Source organism: Myotis myotis, unplaced genomic scaffold, assembly GCF_014108235.1.
Source record: "Myotis myotis isolate mMyoMyo1 unplaced genomic scaffold, mMyoMyo1.p scaffold_m19_p_15, whole genome shotgun sequence".
NCBI lineage: Eukaryota > Metazoa > Chordata > Mammalia > Chiroptera > Vespertilionidae > Myotis > Myotis myotis.
Window position 1 is genome coordinate 23,855,455 of NW_023416319.1, and position 20,195 is coordinate 23,875,649.

Below are 20,195 nucleotides of genomic sequence, written 5' to 3' on the forward strand. Positions count from 1 at the left end.
ATGCCCCTGACCAGAATCGAACCTGGGACCCTTCAGTCTCCAGGCCGACACTCTATCCAGTGAGCCAAATCGGCCAGGGCTAATTTTTTTCTTTATTAAAGTATTACATATGTGTCCTTATCCCCTCAATCATGCCCTCAACCCCTGGTGTCTGTGTCCATTGGTTAGGCTTATATGCAGCATACAAGTCTTTTGGTTGAACTCTCCCCCATACCCCCACCCTCCCCTACCTTCCCTCTGAGGTTTGATGGTCTGATAGATGCTTCTCTGTCTCTGGATCTGTTTTTGTTCATCAGTTTATGTTGTTCATTATATTCCACAAATGAGTTAGATCATGTGATATTTATCTTTCTCTGACTGACTTATTTCGCTTAGCAAAATGCCCTCCAGGTCCATTCGTGCTGTTGCAATGGTAAGAATTCCTTCTTTTTTACTGCAGCGTACTATTCCATTGTATAGATGTACCACAGTTTTCTAATCCACTCATCTGCTGATGGGCACTTAGGCTGTTTCCAAATCTTAGCTATGGTGAATTGTGCTGCTATGAACATAGGGGTGAATATATCCTTTCTGACTGGTGTTTCTAGTTTCTTGGGATATATTCCTAGAAGTAGGATCACTGGGTCAAATAAGAGTTCCATTTTTAGTTTTTTGAGGAAATTCCATACTGTTCTCCACAGTGGCTGCACCAGCCTACATTCCCACCAGCAGTGCACGAGGGTTCCTTTTTCTCCGCATCCTCTCCAGCACTTGTCGTTCGCTTGATTTGTTGATGATAGCCATTCTGACAGGTGTGAGATGGTACCTCATTGTCGTTTTGATTTGCATCTCTCAAATGATTAGTGACTTGGAGTATGTTTTCTTATGTCTCTTGGCCTTCCTTATGTTCTCTTTCATAAATTATCTATTTAGGTCCGTTGCCCATTTTTTGATTGGATTGTTTATCTTCCTTTTGTTAGGTTGTATGAGTTCCCTGTAAATGTTGGAGATTAAATCCTTATCAGTAATAACATTGGCAAATATGTTCTCCCATGCAGTGGGCTTTCTTGTTGTTTTGTTGATGGTTTCTTTTGCTGTGCAAACGCTTTTTATTTTGATGTAGTCCCATTTGTTTATTTTCTCTTTAGTTTCCACTGCCCTAGGAGCTGTATTGGTGAAGAAATTGCTTTGGCATGTCTGAGATTTTGCTGCCTGTGGATTCCTCTAATTATTTTTATGGTTTCCCATCTTATATTTAAGTCCTTTATCCATTCTGAGTTTATTTTTGTGTATGGTGTAAGTTGGTGGTCTGGTTTCATTTTTTTTGCATGTATCTGTCCAATTTCCCCAACATCATTTACTGAAGAGACTATCTTGACTCCATTGTATATTCTTGCCTCCTTTGTCAAATATTAATTGAGCATAGTGGTTTGGGTCGATTTCTGGGTTCTCTATTCTATTCCATTGATCTATATGTCTGTTCTTGTGCCAGTACCAGGCAGTTTCGAGAGCAGTGGAGGCCCATGCTTCTTGGTTTTAAAACTTACCACAAAGCAAGAGTAACCAAGACTATGAAGTAGAGTTGAGAATCCAACAAAACTGTCTATGACCAACTGATTTTCAACAAGGGTCCCAGACAATTCAGTGGGGGAAAGAATAGTTCTTTTCAACAATGGCGTTGAGACAACAGGAGAGCCACATGCAAAAGAATTAAATTGGACCTATAACCCCACAACACATACAAAAATTAATTCAAAATGGATCAAATGCCTAATAGTAAGGGCTAAACCTATAAAACTCTTAGAAGAAAACGTAGGGGTAAGTGAGCTTAGATTTGGCAATAGTGTCTTATATATACCATCAAAAGCTTGAGAGGAAAAAAGATAACTAGAATTGTTCAAAATTAGTAACTTTTGTGCTTCAAAGGATACTATCATAAAAGTGAAAACACTACCCACAAAATAAAAGATGTTAGTAAATCATATATCAAACAAAAGGTTTGTATCTAGAATATATATCTTACAACTCAGTAATAAAGAACAATATTCCACTTAAAAATGGGCAAAGGAGGTACATTTATACAATGGAATACTACGCTGCGGTAAAAAAGAAAAAATTCTTACCACTTGCAATAGCATGAATGGAACTGGAGAGCATTATGCTAAGTGAAATAAGCCAGTCAGAGAAAGATAAATATCACATGATCTCACTCATTTGTGGAATATAGTGAACAACATAAACTGATGAACAAAAACAGATCCAGAGACAAAGAGAAGCATCGATCAGACCATCAAACCTCAGAGGGAAAGTAGGGGAGGGTGGGGGTAAGGGGGAGAGTTTAACCAAAAGACTTGTATGCATGCATATAAGCCTAACCAATGGACACAGGCAACAGAGGGCTGAGGGCATGAGTGGGGGTGGGGGCAAAAGGGGGATAAGGACATATATGTAATACCTTAATCAATAAAGAATAAATAAAATAAAAATGGGCAAAGGAGAGATGCAAATTAAAACGACAAAGAGGTATCACTTCATACCTGTCAGAATGGCTACCATCAACATATCAACAAATGACAAGTGATGGCGAGGATGTGGAGAAAAGGGTACCCTAGTACACTGCTGGTGGGAATGCAGACTGGTGCAGCCATTATGGAAAACAGTATGGAGTTTCCTCAAAAAATTAAACATGAAACTGCCATTTCACCCATTGATCCCACTTCTAGTATATCCTAAGAGACCTGAAACACCAATCAGAAAGAATGTATGCATCCCTATGTTCATAGCAGCACAATTTACAATAACTAAGATCTGGAAGCAGTCCAAATGCCCATCAGTAGATGAGTGGATAAAAAAGCTGTGGCACATTTATACCATGTAATACTATGCAGCAGTAAAAAAGAAGGATCTCTTACCCTTTGAGATAGCATGGAGGGACCTGGAGAGTATTATGCTAAGCGAAATAAGGCAATCAGAGAAAGATAAGTATCACATGATCTCATTCATATGTGGAATCTAATGAACAAAATAAACTGTTGAACTAAATAGATCCAGAAACACAGAAGCATGGAACAGACCGTCAAATCTCAGAGGGATGACGAACATGGGTGAGTGGGTGGGAAAAGATCAACCAAGGAACTTGCATACATATATGTAACCCATGGACACTGACAATAGTGCGGCGAAGGCATGGGGTCGGGGGTGGGGATGGACTAGGAGGAGTCAATGGGGAGAAAAAAAGGGGACATATGTAATACTTACCACATAAAGATTTTAAAATAAATAAAAATCCTATATAAAAAAGGCTAATATGGCCCCAACCAGTTTGGCTCAGGAGACAGAGTGTCGGCCTGCGGACTGAAGGGTCCCAGGTTCGATTCCGGTCAAGGGCATGTGGCTGGGTTGCGGGCATGTCCCCAGTGGGGGGCGTGCAGGAGGCGGCTGAATCGATGTTTCTCTCTCATCGATGTTTCTAACTCTGTATCCCCCTCCCTTCCTTTCTGTTAAAAAATCAATAAAATATATTTTTTTAAAAAAGGCTAATATGCAAATAGACCGAACAAAGGAACCACCAAGCAACCAATCGCTACAAGGTGCGCTGACCACCAGGGGGCATATGCAGAACATGTCGGGAGTTAGTCGAGGCAAGATAGTGGAGCAGGTGAGTGGGGGCACCAGACCAAGGCTGGGCGCCAGTCGCTCTTTGGGGCGAGTCTCTGGCGGTTACTGAAAATTCTTTGCTTCCGTGCACCACGTTCCCGCCCGGTGTTCACACCTGCTGCCAGCGCCGGCAGCCAGCACCACAGCGCCGCTCATACCCATTGCTGGTGCCCGGCGCCAGTTCCGATCACTCAGCGCCATCAGCGGGTGCGAGTGGCAGCTGCTGGTCCTGATCACCCCTGGGGGATTTTCCACCTCCCCCTGCTCCTGAGGGGCTATCAGGGCAGCAGCCGCCACTAGCATCTACTGACAGCGCCAACACCGCTCACATCCATTGCTGGCACCGGCCCCAATCACTCCGCACCATCAGTGGGTATGAGCAAGACTGGGGCTGTCAGCGCATATGGGAGCGGCGGGAGCAGGGCTGTCAGGAGACGGGGGGGGGGGGGGGGGGGGGGCGCAGTGGATGGGCCAAGACCTGCCCCTGTGCCTACCGCAGCCTCGCAGCCCACAGTTCCTTTCAAGATGCACCAATTCGTGCACTGGGCCCCTAGTGTAAAATAAAAACATGGGCAAAGGATCGGAATAGGCAGTTCTCCAACAATATACAAATGGTCAATAAAGACATGAAAGATGTCCAATATGATTATCAGTCATTAGGAAAATTCAAATCAAAACTACAAGATAGCACTTCACTCACTAGTATGGATATTAATCAAAGTCAGTTAATAACAAGTTTTGTCAAGAACATGGAGAAACGCCCTAGCCAATTTGTCTCAGTGGACAGAGCATTGGCATGCAGACTGAAGGATCCCAGGTTTGATTCCATTCAAGGGTTCAAGCCCTAATTATGGACTCGATCCCCAGTGGGGGTGTGCAGGAGGCAGCCAATCAATGTTCTCTCTCATCACTGATGTTTCTATCTCTCTCTCCCTCTTTCTTCCTCTCTGAAATCAATAAAAATATCTAAAAAATATATATATAGAAAAATATAAAACAGAATTATTAAAAAGGACAAATACTGTATGATTCCACTTACATGAAATACCTAGAGTATTCAAATTCATAAAGACAAAAAATAGAATAGTGGTTGCCAGGGGCTGGGGAAGGGGGAGTAATGGAAATTGTTTAATGGGTATAAAGTTTCAGTGTTTTAAGATGAAAGTCTGGAGACTGGCCACATAACAATATGAATGGACTTAATATTACTGAACAGTATGTACAGTTAAAAATGGGTAAGATGGCTGAAACCGGTTTGGCTCAGTGGATAGAGCATCGGCCTGCGGACTGAAGGGTCCCAGGTTCGATTCCGGTCAAGGGCATGTACCTGGGTTGCAGGCACTTCCCCAGTGGGGGATGTGCAGGAGGCAGCTGATCGATGTTTCTAACTCTCTATCTCTCTCCCTTCCTCTCTGTAAAAAATCAATAAAATACATTTTTTTAAAAAAAATGTCATTATAAAAAAAAAATGGGTAAGATGATAAATTTTACGTTATCTACCACAATTAAAAAATGAATACATCCTATAACAGTAATAAAAACTATTTAGACACAGAATCTAGAGACAAAACCTAGGGAGAGAACATGGCAAAAGAACCTAGACCAACCGTGGGCAAACTACGGCCTGCGGGCCGGATCCAGCCCGTTTGAAATGAATAAAACTAAAAAAAAAAAAAAAAAAAAAAAAGACCGTACCCTTTTATGTAATGATGTTTACTTTGAATTTATATTAGTTCACACAAACACTCCATCCATGCTTTTGTTCCGGCCCTCCGGTCCAGTTTAAGAACCCATTGTGGCCCTTGAGTCAAAAAGTTTGTCCACCCCTGACCTAGACAGAACCTGGCTGAAGAACCTGGCTAAGGAACCTGGTGACCCTGGAATGGAGATAAGAAACGCCCTAACCTTTGCAATAGAAATTGACAGGATTAAAATAAACTGGTATAAATACAGATGTAACAAGACAGTAAACACCAAAAGTTGGCTAGAGATCCTGGCTAGGCTGCTGATCAACTGAAAAAAACAAACAAAAAAAACACACAAAAAACTATTTTAAAACAAAGCCCCAGCCCAGCTGGCATGGCTCAGTGGTTGAGCGTCAACCTATGAACCAAGAGGTCACGGTTGGATTCCCGGTCAGAGCACATGCCCAGGTTGTGGGCTAGATCACCAGTATGGGCATGCAGGAGGCAGCCAATCAACAGTTCTCACTCATCACTGATGTTTCTCTCTTCTCCCTCTCCCTTCCTCTCTGAAATCAATAAAAACGTATTTTTTTAAAAAAAGCAGCAGCCCTGGCTGATGTTACTTAGTGGTTAGAGTGTCCGCCTGTGCACCAAAGGATTTTGGGTTCCATTCCCAGTAAAGAGCACATAGCTGGGTTGCAGGTTCGATCCCCAGCAGAGTACATGTAGGAGGCACCCAACAGATGTGTCTCTTTCACATCGATGTTTCTCTCTTCCTGTCTATTTTTCTTCCCCCACTCTGTCCCTCCCTATCCCTTCTTCTGTCCCACTCTAAAAAAAAAAAAAAAAAAAAAAAGAATTCAATGGAAAAATGCTAGTATACTTGGGTGAGGATTAACAAACAAACAAAAAAGAAGTGCTGATATATGCTACAATATGGATAAACCTTGGAAACATGCTGCTAAGTAAACAAAGCCAGTCACAAAGACCATATATTTATGATTCAATTTACAATAAATGTCCAGAATAGACAAACCTATAGAGACAAAAAGTCACTCAGGGTTAGAAAGGTGAGGAAACAAAGTAGGGGGTAAAACGGTGTTAGCTAAAGGATATGGAGTTTCTTCCTGAGGTAATGAAAATATTCTAAGATTGACGGCACCTATCTGTGAATATACCAAAAACCACTCACTTATATAGTTTTAAAATGAGTAAATTGTATAAAATGTGAATTATGTCGCAATAAAGCTACTTTTTAAAAATTTTAAGGCTGCTCTATCCAGAAGGAAAAATAGTAGGCAACCAAATTAGTCCTCTTGTTCCAAGGAAAGTTACTGGGAAAAATAACCTACATACCTGCAAAGGAAACTAAGACCAGCACCTAAACTAATCATGGATGTGTTCATCACATACATCAGACAAATAAAGATGAACAGACATTTAAAGAAAACCCAATTTTAGGGTTTTAAATAAGCATGCTGTGACATACCAGCTTTTAAAACTGAGTTCCGGGGTTTCCAATCCTGGTTACATATCAGAGTCACAAGTGCAGTTTTTTCTTTTAAATACAATTTCCCAGAGCTCTCCAGAGATCTATTAAATCGGAATCATCTCTGGGGTAAGACCCAAACACTTTTTTTTTTTTTTTTAGTGTACTTTTATTCCTGGATTAGGGACAAAGATCTCTGATAATGTTCATGGGTACCTTAGTAAGATTAGCATACTTTCTGTTTAGAGAATTTTTTCAAGTTGAAAAGTTTCTACCTCCCTTATTAGAAAAACTATTGCTTTTCTGGAACTTGAGCAAATTTTCCTAATTTTCTCTAAAAATAATTAAACTATATTTCCAAAAGAAATCATATAAGGAAGAGGGAATGGGTACTTAAAAATTTTTTAATATGTACAAATTAAAGAGAATTTCATTAACTTAGCTGGATAGATATACTTTGACTAACGATTACTTTATTTGGCAACAAAACACAGTTCTGTTTTGGTTTTAGTCCAAAAAAATAATTTATTTACTTACAAATCCATTAAAAACATCAAGGTTTTTTCCACTCAAGGCATCAATCTTGAATGGCCAAAACATTTATTTTATATCCAGATAGATTCTGTTAAGTTTAAAGATAATGGGATAATTACCTAGCCACAATTTATTTTTCGTTTTTAGTTTTTGCTTGGTCACCAGCAAGAATAGATCCAATTGTTTAAATACTTAAAACATAATAAAAACTATCATATAGCCTCTCAGATTTCCAGAATTGTGAGAATATTACCACAATCTGGCTTTTAAAATCGTTTCAATTGAGGCTCTTGGGTAACAATTTAAAATTTCTATATTAGATAAAATTGCTACTGAATATTAGTATGTACCATTAATAATGCATAGAGGGTGGGGCAAAAGTAGGTCTACAGTTGTGAGTACACAAAACACAGATTATTGTAATATTTATTAATTATTGTATTATTTTTCCATATGAACAATTGTAAACCTACTTTTGCCTCACTCTGTACATATAGTACATATTCAGTTAAGGGAAGAAAAATATTCATATGGTAGCTTTAGACCAAGTACTTCTGGTTATCTTCCCACTCGTAGCACCTCCAAATCCTACCTGCAAACTTTCGTTAATTTATATTTCATGACATGTTATATTCTGCATGACTAGTACATAGCATATCAAGTGATAAATTAGTTTGAACACACGTGTTTCAGACTTTCTTCTGTAGAACTACTACATACCTGATTTTTCATCTTGTACTTCAAATTCTGCACCAGCAGATCCCAATAGTGACGCCCCATGTTGTAACAGTCTACATATATCAAATCTGTCAAAATTCAATCGATCTGTAGTAGATGGATCTTCCATAGCACTTTCTGAAGTAGGTTCTAGATAAAGTTTAAAAATATTTAATTTGATCACACAGCCAAAATGTAAAATGAAAGAAAACAGCATTACTTGTGGTGGATGGGTAATATTTTAAGAAAAGTAAAAGGGGAAGTAGAAAAGCTACTGTGGATTTACTTATGATCAGCTCTTATTTATGAATAAACAAACTATTTAGTTGGTGGCTCCCCTCCTACAAACTATCAGAATGTTAGTGGATGTATGTATAGCTGTTGTCTGCTACAAAAGCACAATGTTATATGAAAAAATGCATCCCCCTTCATGTTGAAATACGTATAATAAATATCATGCTGTCTCCACTTACTATTAAATTAAAAAAAAAAAATACCAAGGTAGGGGAGAGAGCAACCAAAGGATTTGTATGCATGGATACAGACACCAGGGGTGAGGGCGTGAGGGGGGGGGGGAGGAAGGGGGTCAACGGGGGGGATAAGGACACATTTATAATATCTTAATCAATAAAGGAAAAAAAAATTTTTTTAAATACCAAGGTGGCCCAGCAATTGTGGCTCAGTGGTTGAGGGTCAACCTATGAACCAGAAGGTCACGGTTTGATTCCTGGTCAGGGCATATGCCCAGGTTGTGGGCTCGATCCCCAGTATGGAGCATGCATGAGGTAGCCAATCAATGATTGTCTCTCATCATTAATGTCTCTCTCTCTTTCCCTCTCCCTTCCTCTCTGAAATCAATAAAAATATATATTTTTTAAAAAAGCTAAAATAAAAATACCAAGGTAACGATGAGTTTATTAGCTAAATTGAAAGATAAACATATTCATATAACTAAAACTAGTAAGCATCATTCCTCCCTATAACTGAGGAATATCTGGAACACAAAGCAACTACTTATTCAATAGCACTCACTTCTCAAAATATGAAGCTACCAGAGACATAGAAGCATCGAATAGACTGTCAAACCTCAGAGGGAAGGCAGGGGAGGTTGGAGGCAGGAAGTGATCAACCAAAGCACTTGTATGCATGCATATAAGCATAACCAATGGACACAGACAGTAGGGGGGTGAGGGCATGTGCTATGGGGCAGGAGCGGCCGGGGAGAGGTCAGTAGGGGAAAAAGGAGACATGTAATACTTTCAACAATAAAGAATTTAAATTAAAAAAAAAAAAAGAAACTAATTATAATCCACTGTTAAATTGCTAAAATTATATCTGAGGCCTAAAAATAACTTCAAAACGTTCTGTATCCTTTCCAAAAAGGTATGCCATTATAAATTTTTAAATATATTGTTAATTGTCCATTGGTTTGTTGAGCTGGCATTTGTATATAATTCATCCATAAACAAAGCATAATTGCTTCACTTAAAGAGAACTGCTACACATATTTTAAGTTTTCTAGTAATGATAAGCAATCTTACTATAAATATTAATGCCAGTATAACTAATAAGTTTTGTAAAAAAGAATCTGAGTTCTACCATCTCTATATACCAAAATAATCAGGGATAATAACCTGAAAAAGAAAAAGCTCTTTTCTAAAAAAAAAGTTATAACTTCTTTTGGTTATATATTTCATTTGACTACAGAAAAGACAAATTAACATAATCACTGAAAATAACATGTGCCAGCAAATTAAAGCAAAAATTTTAGATAATTGAAACTTATAATAAAAGTGATATTATCAAAGTGACTTGAAAATGAAACCCACTTGCACCATATTAAATTTTCATTCAATTAAAATTTGCATCTTTACACATTTTTAAAAGCATACAATCATTTTTAAATATTATTTCAGGAAGTCAGAAAATGATTTCCACTATAAGGCATATAAAGGACACATTAAAAAACTAAGCATCCCAGTCAGGGCACATACAAAAATTAACCAATAAATGTATAAATAAGTGGAACAACAAATCGAAGTTTCTTTCTCTCTCCTCCCCTTCCTCTCTCTCTCTCAAATCAATAAATAAAAATTAAAACAACAAAAAACTAGGCATAACCATCCAAATAACCACACATAATTGTGATTAAATTTAGAAAATAATTACACTATTCTTCCACCAACAAAATAAATAGACTACTGCTTCAAAGATTTACTTTGTATTGATTTAATTTTATTTTTTAGGACATAAATTCCTTCAGGGAAGTAATAATCTCTATAAGTCAAGCATACTGTAGAATAATTTATTTTCTTAAGAATATTTTTATTGACTTCCGAGAGGAAGGGAGAGGGAGAGAGATAGAAACATCAATGATGAGAGAGAATCATTGATCAGCTGCCTCCTGCATGCCCATGCTGGGGATCAAGCCTGCAACCCGGGTATGTGCCCTGACCACGAATGGAATCATGACCTCCTGGTTCAGAGGTTGACGCTCAACCACTGAACCACACCTGCCAGCCTAGAATTAATAATTTAAAAAAATAAATATGAAAACATTTGTTTAGTAGTCTTTTTTTAAAGTATATGAAAATCACCTTATTCAATGTCATTTTTTGATAAGGCTACATCTAAAAGCATAAAAATTAAGACTTAAAATTATTAAAGTATAAAATGTATAGTTTAGTTAATTCTACAGTTAGGTGTTTTACTGCAAATAGGTTTTCCACTTAAAAGCACCTTGTTTGGTTCTTGGCACTGGATTCCACTCAGGTACGTTTTTCACTATAGCTTCAACAGCTTGTCCTGCTGCTATCCGAGTATCCCAATTTGTACTCCTTAAGTATATCAGCACCTTAAAAAATGATCAAACAAAAACAGTTATATACCAGAAAATGTTGTTTGTTCAAGGCAGCCAGAACAGAGAAATACAAATTTACATGTTATTAATGTATTTTAATTTAGCAGCCATCAAATTTATATACAACGTCTTGAAATTATTAAATCTTTTGTAAGATTATATCATTCACATGAATCACACCTTAAAAAGAATTTTTAATAAATGAAGACTTAAGTACATTTGAAAAATAACATAGCTTTTAACCTGCTAAAGCAAAGTGTATATTTTAAGTCTTATTTAATGCAAAAAGTTATAAAAATCTAGCAGAAAGAATAAATGAGGTAAGATTGCAAGAGATAAAATCAGTATGCAAAAATCAATGGAAAGTGTTCCTATAAACTTTCAACAAACAACCTGAAAATAAAATTAAGAAAATAATTCCATTTAAATAACATCAGAAATTATAAAATACTTAAGAATAAATTTAAGAAGTACAATACTTGAATACTGAAAATCACAAAAATTCAAAATATTGTTGATAGAAATTAAATAAGATCTAAATAAACGAAAAAATACCTCATGGTCATGGATTGAAAGAATCAATATTGTTAAGATAGTTAATACTCCCTAAATTGATCTAGATTCAACAAAATTCTTCAAAATCTCAGTTGACTTTTTACAGAAATGAACAAGTTGGTCCTAAAATTTATATGGAAATGCAAGGAACTCAGAATAACCAAACAATTTTGAAAAGAATAAAATTGATAGATTCACACTTCTTGATTTCAAAACTTTCTATAAAGCAACAATTACCAAGACAGTGTGATACTGGTGAAAGAACAGTTATCTAGATTAATGGAATAGAATTAAGAGTCCAGGCCCTGGCCCAGAAGCTCAGTTGGTTAGAGCAGTGGTCGCCAACCTTTCAGACCTCGCGGACCACCAGTGGTCCGCGGACCACCGGTTGGTGACCGCTGGGTTAGAGCATTGTCCCTGATATGCCAAGGTTGCAGGTTTGATCTCCAGTTAGGGCACATACAAGAAGCAACCAATGAATGCATAAATAAGTGGAACAACAAACTGATGTTTCTCTTTCTCTCCCTTCCTCTCTCTAAAATCAATTAAAAGTAATAATAATAAGAAAGAGTCCAGAAACAATACTATGTGTCTATGACCAACTGATTTTCAACAAGAGTGCCAAGACAATTCAATGGATAAAGAGTTTTTATTAACAAATGGTGCTGGGGCAACAAAATAATGATTTTGAGCCCTACCTCACACCATACACAAAAATTAACTCAAATGGGCCATAAATCTAAAAGTAAGAGCTAAAAACTATTAAATTCTTAAAACATAGGGGTAAATCTTTGTGACACTGGGTTCGGCAAGGGTTACTTAGATATGACCCCAAAAGCACAAGTGTTGGTTTTTTTGCACGTGATGTTTAAAAAAAATTGGACTTCATCAAAAGTAATAACTTTCGTGCTTCAAGGACACCATCAAGTAAGTGAAAAAACATCCAACAGACTGGAAGAACGTATCAAATACCTGATAAGGGGCTTGTATACAAAGTATATAAAAAAGTCTTACAACTCAATAATAAAATAACAAATATCTCACTTTAAAAACAGGCAAAGGATCTGACTGTTCTCCATAAAAGATAAACAAATAGCCAATAAACACATGAAAAGATGTTCAACATCACTAGTCATCAGAAAACCCATCAAAAGTACAATGAGATATTACTTTACACTCACTAGTATGTATATAATCAAAGTCAGTTAATAAGTTCTGGCAAGGATGTTGAAAAATCAGATCTCTCATACACTGTTGTTGGGAATGTAAAACGGTGGAGCCGGTTTGGAAAACAGTCTGGCAGTTCCTCAGGATCCAGCAATTTTACTCCAGGCATATATCCAAGGGAAAGGAAAACATGCAACCACACAAAAACCTGCACATGGATTTTCACAGCAGCATTTTCATCATAGGCCGAAAAGTAGAAACAACCCAAATGTCCATCAACTGACGAATAGATAATAAGGTATATCCATATGGTATATCCATATCTATACAATGGAATATTATTCAGCAATAAAAAGGAAGGAGGTAATGAGACATGCTACAATATGAAAGAACCATGAAAATATAAAATATTATTTTAAGTACAAGAAACCACTCACAAAATGTCACACAACTATATAAAATGTTCAGAATATGCAAATCTATAGACAGAAACTAAATCAGTGGTTGCCTAGGACTGAGAATGAGAGAGGGAGTAATGAAGAATGGCTGCTAATGGGAATGAGGTTTCTTTTGGGGGAGATAAAAATGTTTTAAAATTAGATTTCGGTGATGGTTGCATATATCTGTGAATGTAATTTTAAACATCATTGAACTGCATACTTTACATGGGTGAACTGTATTATATGTAAATTCTACTTCAATAAAGCTGTTTTAAAAACAAAACTGAAAGGCAACAAGAAAACACTGAAGGGAGAGAAGAGAGAGTAGGATGTAAGAAGGTGCTAAAAACAAACTTTGCCTCTTTTGGAATTATTTGATGGCAGCCAGTATGCTGGGGTCTCATTTATGAAGACCAGAACTCACTTGGAAGGCTGGAAACTTTTTCTCAGTTCAGCATAGATTAGTCTTGTTCATTGTTTCCAGTTTCAGCTCATTCAGTCCTCTCTTCCCTTGGGATGAGAGGAAGTGGGTATGCTTCCCTATCCCTCCACCTTACACATGAGTATAGTATTGCCTAATATGCATCCTTCTCCATTGTGAGAACATGGGACCTGTAGATGTCAAATCACTGTCTCTCCGTCTACATCTTGGTCAGAAATGGTAGTATCTAAGCAGGTAATACATTGGAAAGAGAGTCACTGAGTCACTGTTAACCTTTATGGTAGGAACCACATAGTACAGATTTATATATATCAACAAGGGGCTTATAGCTCCTACTCCTAAGAATCAGGGAGGAACAAATGAAAATGAAAAAAGGGATAAGATCAGTGGGAAGAGAGGTGTCATGGAGCTTCGAATGTCTGGGCTTATCATATTGCCCCTCCCCCAACCTATTCCTATTCTTCCTTCCCCCAAAGCACTCTTGTTTTTACTCTGCATGCCAGAGAATTAAACATATGGAATTTGCTGCTTACTATCATACAGACATATTTCCACAAGCCCAGAGTTCAGTGAAAGTACAGTCATTGCTTGAGGAAAGAACTTAGGCTAGCATTATGAAAACAGTGATCCAACAAAGCAAAAAGCCTCCACTTACTAAGAATATAATGACAGCTAGGTTCTCATATATTTTAATCATGCCCATGAGTACTCGTCCATTTTAAGACTGCCAACTGTGATATAATTATTAGCCATTAAAAACAAGTTAGACCACCAACAAACTAGATTAACAACTTAGTTCATTACCAAACTGGGTCAGATTCAAATTCGTGCCACAGGTAAAAAATGTTATGTTGTCACATCCCTTAAACAATTAAACTTGATGCAAAAACAAAACAAAAATACTTTAAATCTTGCAACAAACAAAATACATTATAAATAGCAAAAATCTAAAAATATTTGAAAAACGTTAAGATATTTAATGGAATTTGAAGACCACAAGCTGTCACTAAAATAAAATAAGACAATTTCTGTCTTTTGTTATCTATGGACAAATTTTCACAATTGTATTATAATTTTTAAAAAAAGCATTCTTACTTTAGATAAGAGATTATGTAGTTCATGGGGATGAAGCTTTACCACTTCTCCAAGTTGCTGTGCAGCAGCTTTTCTTGTAACTGGAGTAGTGCCAGTATCCAGTAAGATAAAAAGACGGTCAAGCCTAAAATGCCAAAAATACAATGGTTATTCTGAAATGTGTTTTCTCATATGTATGAGTTAATAAATGTACTGAGCATCTGTGAACAAAGACCTATGCTAAAGCTGCAGGGGAATCTCTACTCTCAAGCAACTTGCTATGGCAAGGCAAATATACAAATAAGTAGAATACAGAATACAGTAAGATACATGTCAGAAAAAACATACAAAGTATTTTAAAGAGTAGGGACAGAGAAAACAAATACTATACCCCCAACTGTGTAATACTGAAAAGGCTTTGTAAAAGAAATGGTGTATGAGAAGGACCATAATGGTAGAAAATAAGATTTCAATACTGGTGGAAATGAGGTGGTAAAAGGGAAGGGGGAGAGACACCTGGAAGAAATACCACCACCAAGGCAATAAGAAAAGGAAGACTACATTTAGAGACGAGACTAGTAGCTTAACTGTAAGATAACAGTGGGAGACAGAAGTAGTTATAGAGCTCTAATGTGGAGATCTTTGAATGTGTAGTTCAACCATGAAGGTATTGAATTAAGAAAGTGATGAGACTGGAGCTATGTTTTAGAAAGATTGCTCTGGCAGCAGTTTGAAGCATGAAATAAAATGGAAGGAACCTTTTAGATAACTTAAGGCTAAAAGTGCAAACCTGAACTATAATCATAGCAAGACTAAAAAGAGGTGGAGAGAAATGCTGAAATAAATAAATCACACATGGTATAGTAATTAAGTGAAATAAATGTTAAGGAAATAAAAAGATTCTGAGACTCTAAATCTTAGAAAATGAAGAAGTCATTACAAGAAATGGGAAGAACTGGTGAGGAAATGTTACAAGATGACAAGTTTACCTTGGCCGGATGGCTCAATTGTTGGAGCATCATCCTATACACCACCCCCAAAAAAGGTGGTGGGTTCAATTCCCTGTCAGGCCATATGCCTAGGTTGTGGGTGCATAGGAGGCAACCTATTGATGTTTCTCCCTTCCCTGCCCCCCCACTTCCACCTTCTTCTCTCTTTAAAAATCAAACAAACATATCCTCAGAATGGATCCAGAGACATGGAAGCATGGGACAAAGTGTGGAATCTCAGAGGGAAGGTGGGGGAGGGGAGGCGGGGGGAGGTAATCAAACAAAGACCTTGTATGCATATATGCATAACCCATGGACACAGACAGTGAAGTGGTGAGGGCCTGGGGGTGAGGGGGTGTCAATGGGGGAAAAAGGGGGACATACGTAATACTTTCAACAATAAAGATTTCTTTTAAAATTAAATATATTAGATATAAAAAATAATAATAAACTGTAGAGAGGCTCATATTTTACTTCTGGGATTATTTTTCTTTTATAGAGAGCTAAAAAGTTAAAAAACAAAGTTCTGAAAATCTTTTATAAGGATAAACCTCTGGGGGGGAAATGAAATGGGCAGGGTTTTTCTTTTTCTTTCTTTTCTGCTAGTTTTTCAAGCTAGCTAGTCACTAATAAGTACAAAATCATTATAACTGGTAAGAAATATATAACTAAAATAGGTCTTTTTCAGTCAAGAAGTTTAAGGGTACTACAAAAACTTTTCAACTGCTTCAGAACAATACTAAGGGGCAAGGTTAAAATTTTATAGTTAAGGATGTATAAGAAGGACAAATATTTGAGGTAATTTAAGCCGTAACATAAAGAAAAAAAGAGTAATACAACACAGTTTTGTTCCTATATAGTGAATGGCACACTGAATGGTTATAAAGAAATTTTTATAGGACATGCAAAAATTAACTTACTTTATACAGACATGTCCCCTCTTATTCATTCAATGCTATCTAAATATTTGTCTTTACCCATTTATCAGTTTTTGCTACAGGAGTTGGTGAAGTGACTCAGGGAGATAGTGGGACAAAAGGAAAAAAATTTTTTTCTGACAATTGGTGTTCTTAAAAAGTTCTAAGACTAAGTTGGACCCCAGACCTCGTGCCCACAAAGTGATTTCCCACATACATCCCATACATAACTCTCAGAATCCCCTTTATTTTCATCTTTAAAAGTGGTTACAATGTTAAAGTTTATAAGAACCCTCTCTGAACCAACAAATAATCTGTACCTTGCCATGACAATATGATTTTTGAATGTCTATGCTCACTGAAAAGAAATTTATGAAAAGAAATTCTAAACATCTACAAACTACTTCCTGTAAGTATCAAGACAAATATTCATTTACTGTTTTTGTTTTTAAATATATTTTTTATTTCAGAGAGGAAGGGAGAAGGGGAGAGATAGAAACATCAATGAAGAGAGAGAATCATTGATTGGTTGCCTCCTGCACGCCCCCTTCTGCGGATCGAGCCTGCAACCCAGGCATGTGCCCTTGACCAGAATCGAACCCAGGACCCTCCAGTCCGCAGGCCAACACTCTATTCCACTAAGCTAAACCGGCTAGGGCAAGACAAATATTCATTTAAATCTTCTATATTCTATGGCAGGCAAAATTATCAAAAATTAAATGTTTTACTATAAAAAATGTATTAGTCTTAGATCAAATTTATGCTACAATGGACGTATAATTGTACTAGAAGGCCCAGTGCACGGATTCATGCACCAGTGGGGTCCCTTGGCCTGGCCTGCTCCCTCTCACAATCCAGGACACCTCAGGGGATGTGGGACTGCCCGTTTTGGCCCGATCTCCACAAGCCAGGCAGAGGGTCCCCACCAGTGCATGCCTCTAGTATGCATATAAGATCTTTGGTTAATCTCCTCCCGCCTCCTCCCTGAGATTCATCAATCTGTTCCATGTTTCCATGCCCCTGCATTGAGCATCTGCCCCCCGGTGGCTGTGCACATCATAGCTACTCGCCGAACGGTCGCTTAGGCTTTTATATATAGAGATTGCTGCATGTACTCATGTATTCTTTATAACAATACTAGAGGCCCAGTGCACGAATTCATGCACCAGTGGTGTCCCTCAGCCTGGCCTGCAGGATCAGGCCGAAACGGCTCTCCGACATCCCCAGAGGGATCCTGGATTGCGAGAGGGCACAGGCCAGGCCAAGGGACCCCACCAGTGCACAACTGGGGCCGGGGAGGGACGCAGGAGGTTGGCCAGCCCATGAGGGACCGCGGGAGGGCTCCAGGGCATGTCCGGCCCATCTTGCTCAGTCCCGATTAGCTGGACCCTAGCAGCAAGCTAACCTACCAGTCAGAGCGTCTGCCCCCTGGTGGTCAATGCACATCATAGCAACTGGTCGACCGGTCAACTGTGTGCCCCCTGGTGGTTAGTGCACATCATAGCGAGCGGATGAGCAGCCTTAGCATATCATTAGCATATTACACTTTGACTGGTTGAATGGATGACCAGACACTTAGCATAGTAGGCTTTTATTATATAGGATGTTTCTTCAATATATGTATAGTTCACAAAGATTCAGCACTTTCCTATACGAAACAGTGATAAAATGAAAAACAAGACTGGAAATTAGAGAAGCTTTAAAGGTCCTACTTCTGTCACTTATTAGAGGACTTAGGGAAGCTCACTTTGCTTAACCTCTTATTTTGGAGGTAAAACTAGATATTTTGGCTGTATTTTACAGCATCACATCATTGCAACATTTTTGTATTTTTTCTTATATAATGTTTTTCATATCTTTGACACTTGATGTCAAATTCCTTAGACATCTGCAAAGATTTTAACTACTTCATAATTCCTTTCCCATATGGAGTTTCTGCTTTTTTTGTGACCAAAAGCAAAGCTGGCCACAAAATGAACACTCTAAGGAAGTGGCAATACTAACCTGTTTATAAATCCATGTGTAAAAAGTTGAAAGAAAATTCAGTTTTCAAAATTTTCCCCAATCATTTCCACATTCTTCAAACCCCAATTACCATTCCCTATTCCTTAAAAAGGAGCAGACACCCTGCCAGTGATGCTCAGTGGTTGAAGATCAACCTATGAACCAGGAGATCATGCCTGGGTTGTGGGCTCGATCCCCAATAGGGGGCGTGCAGAAGGCAGCCAATCAATGATTCTCTCATCACTGATGTTTCTATCTCTCTCCCCCTCTTCCTTCCTCTCTGAAATCAATTTTTTTTTTTTAAAAAGGGTTACTTTACTGCATAGACAGATCTCCAGGATATGGAACACAAATGATCTCAAGTTCTTTCTTAACTATCTCTAAAGATTGGTCTTTATACTTATCCTCTCTATTAGTATCTTGAACCAGTGCTTAAAAACACCTCTTTTATTTCCTCCTTATACAATTTTTATCAGTCACGTTTCTAATCCTTCTCTACTACTGAAATAGCATAACTGAAAGTCACCAATGAACTTGTAAGATCCAAATCCAATTTTTTAAAAATCCAATTTTCTTCACTCTTCTATGACATCTGACATCAGCAAAAATACTCCTTAAAATACTTTCTTTTCTAAATTTTCATATTTTATTACCCTGTTCTTCTTTGAACTCAATTCTTTCCTTGGTTTCCCTATTCTTAACACATTTAATATGAACATTCTCCCAGATTCCATCCTTGGCTGCTCATCTCTCACCAGTTTCTCCCTTAGGAAACTATATTATTTGTTAAAACTATAACACAGTACAAATAGTCCCTAACTCTGGCCCATCTGGAAGCTCTAGTACCACACTTTCAACTGCCTGGTAAGCATAATCTCATACTGATGTGATATTATTTGCCAGAGTTACTTCCTTTGGTCAAATGACTACCTTATTCTAAACTTTTTAATGGCTCACCCTTGCCTATCAGATAGCAATCAAAAACAAAAAAGTCTCTCCCAAACATGAACCTTTTTGGTGTTCATAACTTTGTCTATACTGTTTCTTCCACTTAGAATGCCTTTTCTGGGTTCAATTCTTCAGCTAGCTCCCATCCATCAAGATTTAAAGTTGTGCCCTAGTTGGTTTGGCTCAGTGGATAGAGCATCGGCCTGCAAACTGAAGGGTCCCAGGTTCGTTTCCAGTCAAGGGCACATGACCAGGTTGCGGGCTCAATCCTCAGTAGGGGATGTGCAGAAGGCAGCCGCCAATCAATGATTCTCTCTCATCATTGATGTTTCTCTCTCTCTCTCCCCCTCTCCCTTCCTCTCTGAAATCACTAAAAAATATTTTTTTTTAAAAAGATTTAAAGTTGTTTACCCTTTGAAACCATTTCAAACTACTAAACCATAGAGATTATTTCCTCTTCCGAAATCCACATGAATTCTCATCTTAAATGGCCATTTTGGTATTTATTATGCTTTGCTTTGTGGCATCTCTTACACTGAGTTGTCACATGATGTCTTATGCTCATTAGGCTTCACCTCCTTTGATGATTCTTTTTGCCCCGCTCCCCCACAATACTTTGCACAGTGTCTCTGCACAGTATTTAAATGTAGTTGAGTAGTTGGTGCTTACTGTGATTAAAATTATAAAGAAAAGTTCAAATTTCTTGGGAACAAATTTAGGCACCATTTTTAAGCAAAA

At 37.7% G+C, this 20,195-nt stretch overlaps 1 protein-coding gene across 6 annotated transcripts in view; it reads right to left on the reverse strand.

The window, feature by feature from the left end:
* Nucleotides 1-20,195, reverse strand: part of BTAF1 (B-TFIID TATA-box binding protein associated factor 1) — a 113,671-nt gene that overhangs the window by 83,379 nt on the left and 10,097 nt on the right. For 5 of the 6 annotated variants that reach the window (XM_036336612.1, XM_036336614.1, XM_036336616.1 and 2 more), the window contains exons 2-4: nucleotides 14,621-14,744; nucleotides 10,801-10,915; nucleotides 8,065-8,211 (exon numbers count right to left, since the gene is read on the reverse strand). In XM_036336612.1, the coding sequence (XP_036192505.1) occupies nucleotides 8,065-8,211; nucleotides 10,801-10,915; nucleotides 14,621-14,744 (386 nt within the window). Of the gene's footprint in view, nucleotides 1-8,064; nucleotides 8,212-10,800; nucleotides 10,916-13,507; nucleotides 13,752-14,620; nucleotides 14,745-20,195 lie in introns of all 6 variants that reach the window. The other variant, XM_036336615.1, reaches the window with a different exon arrangement.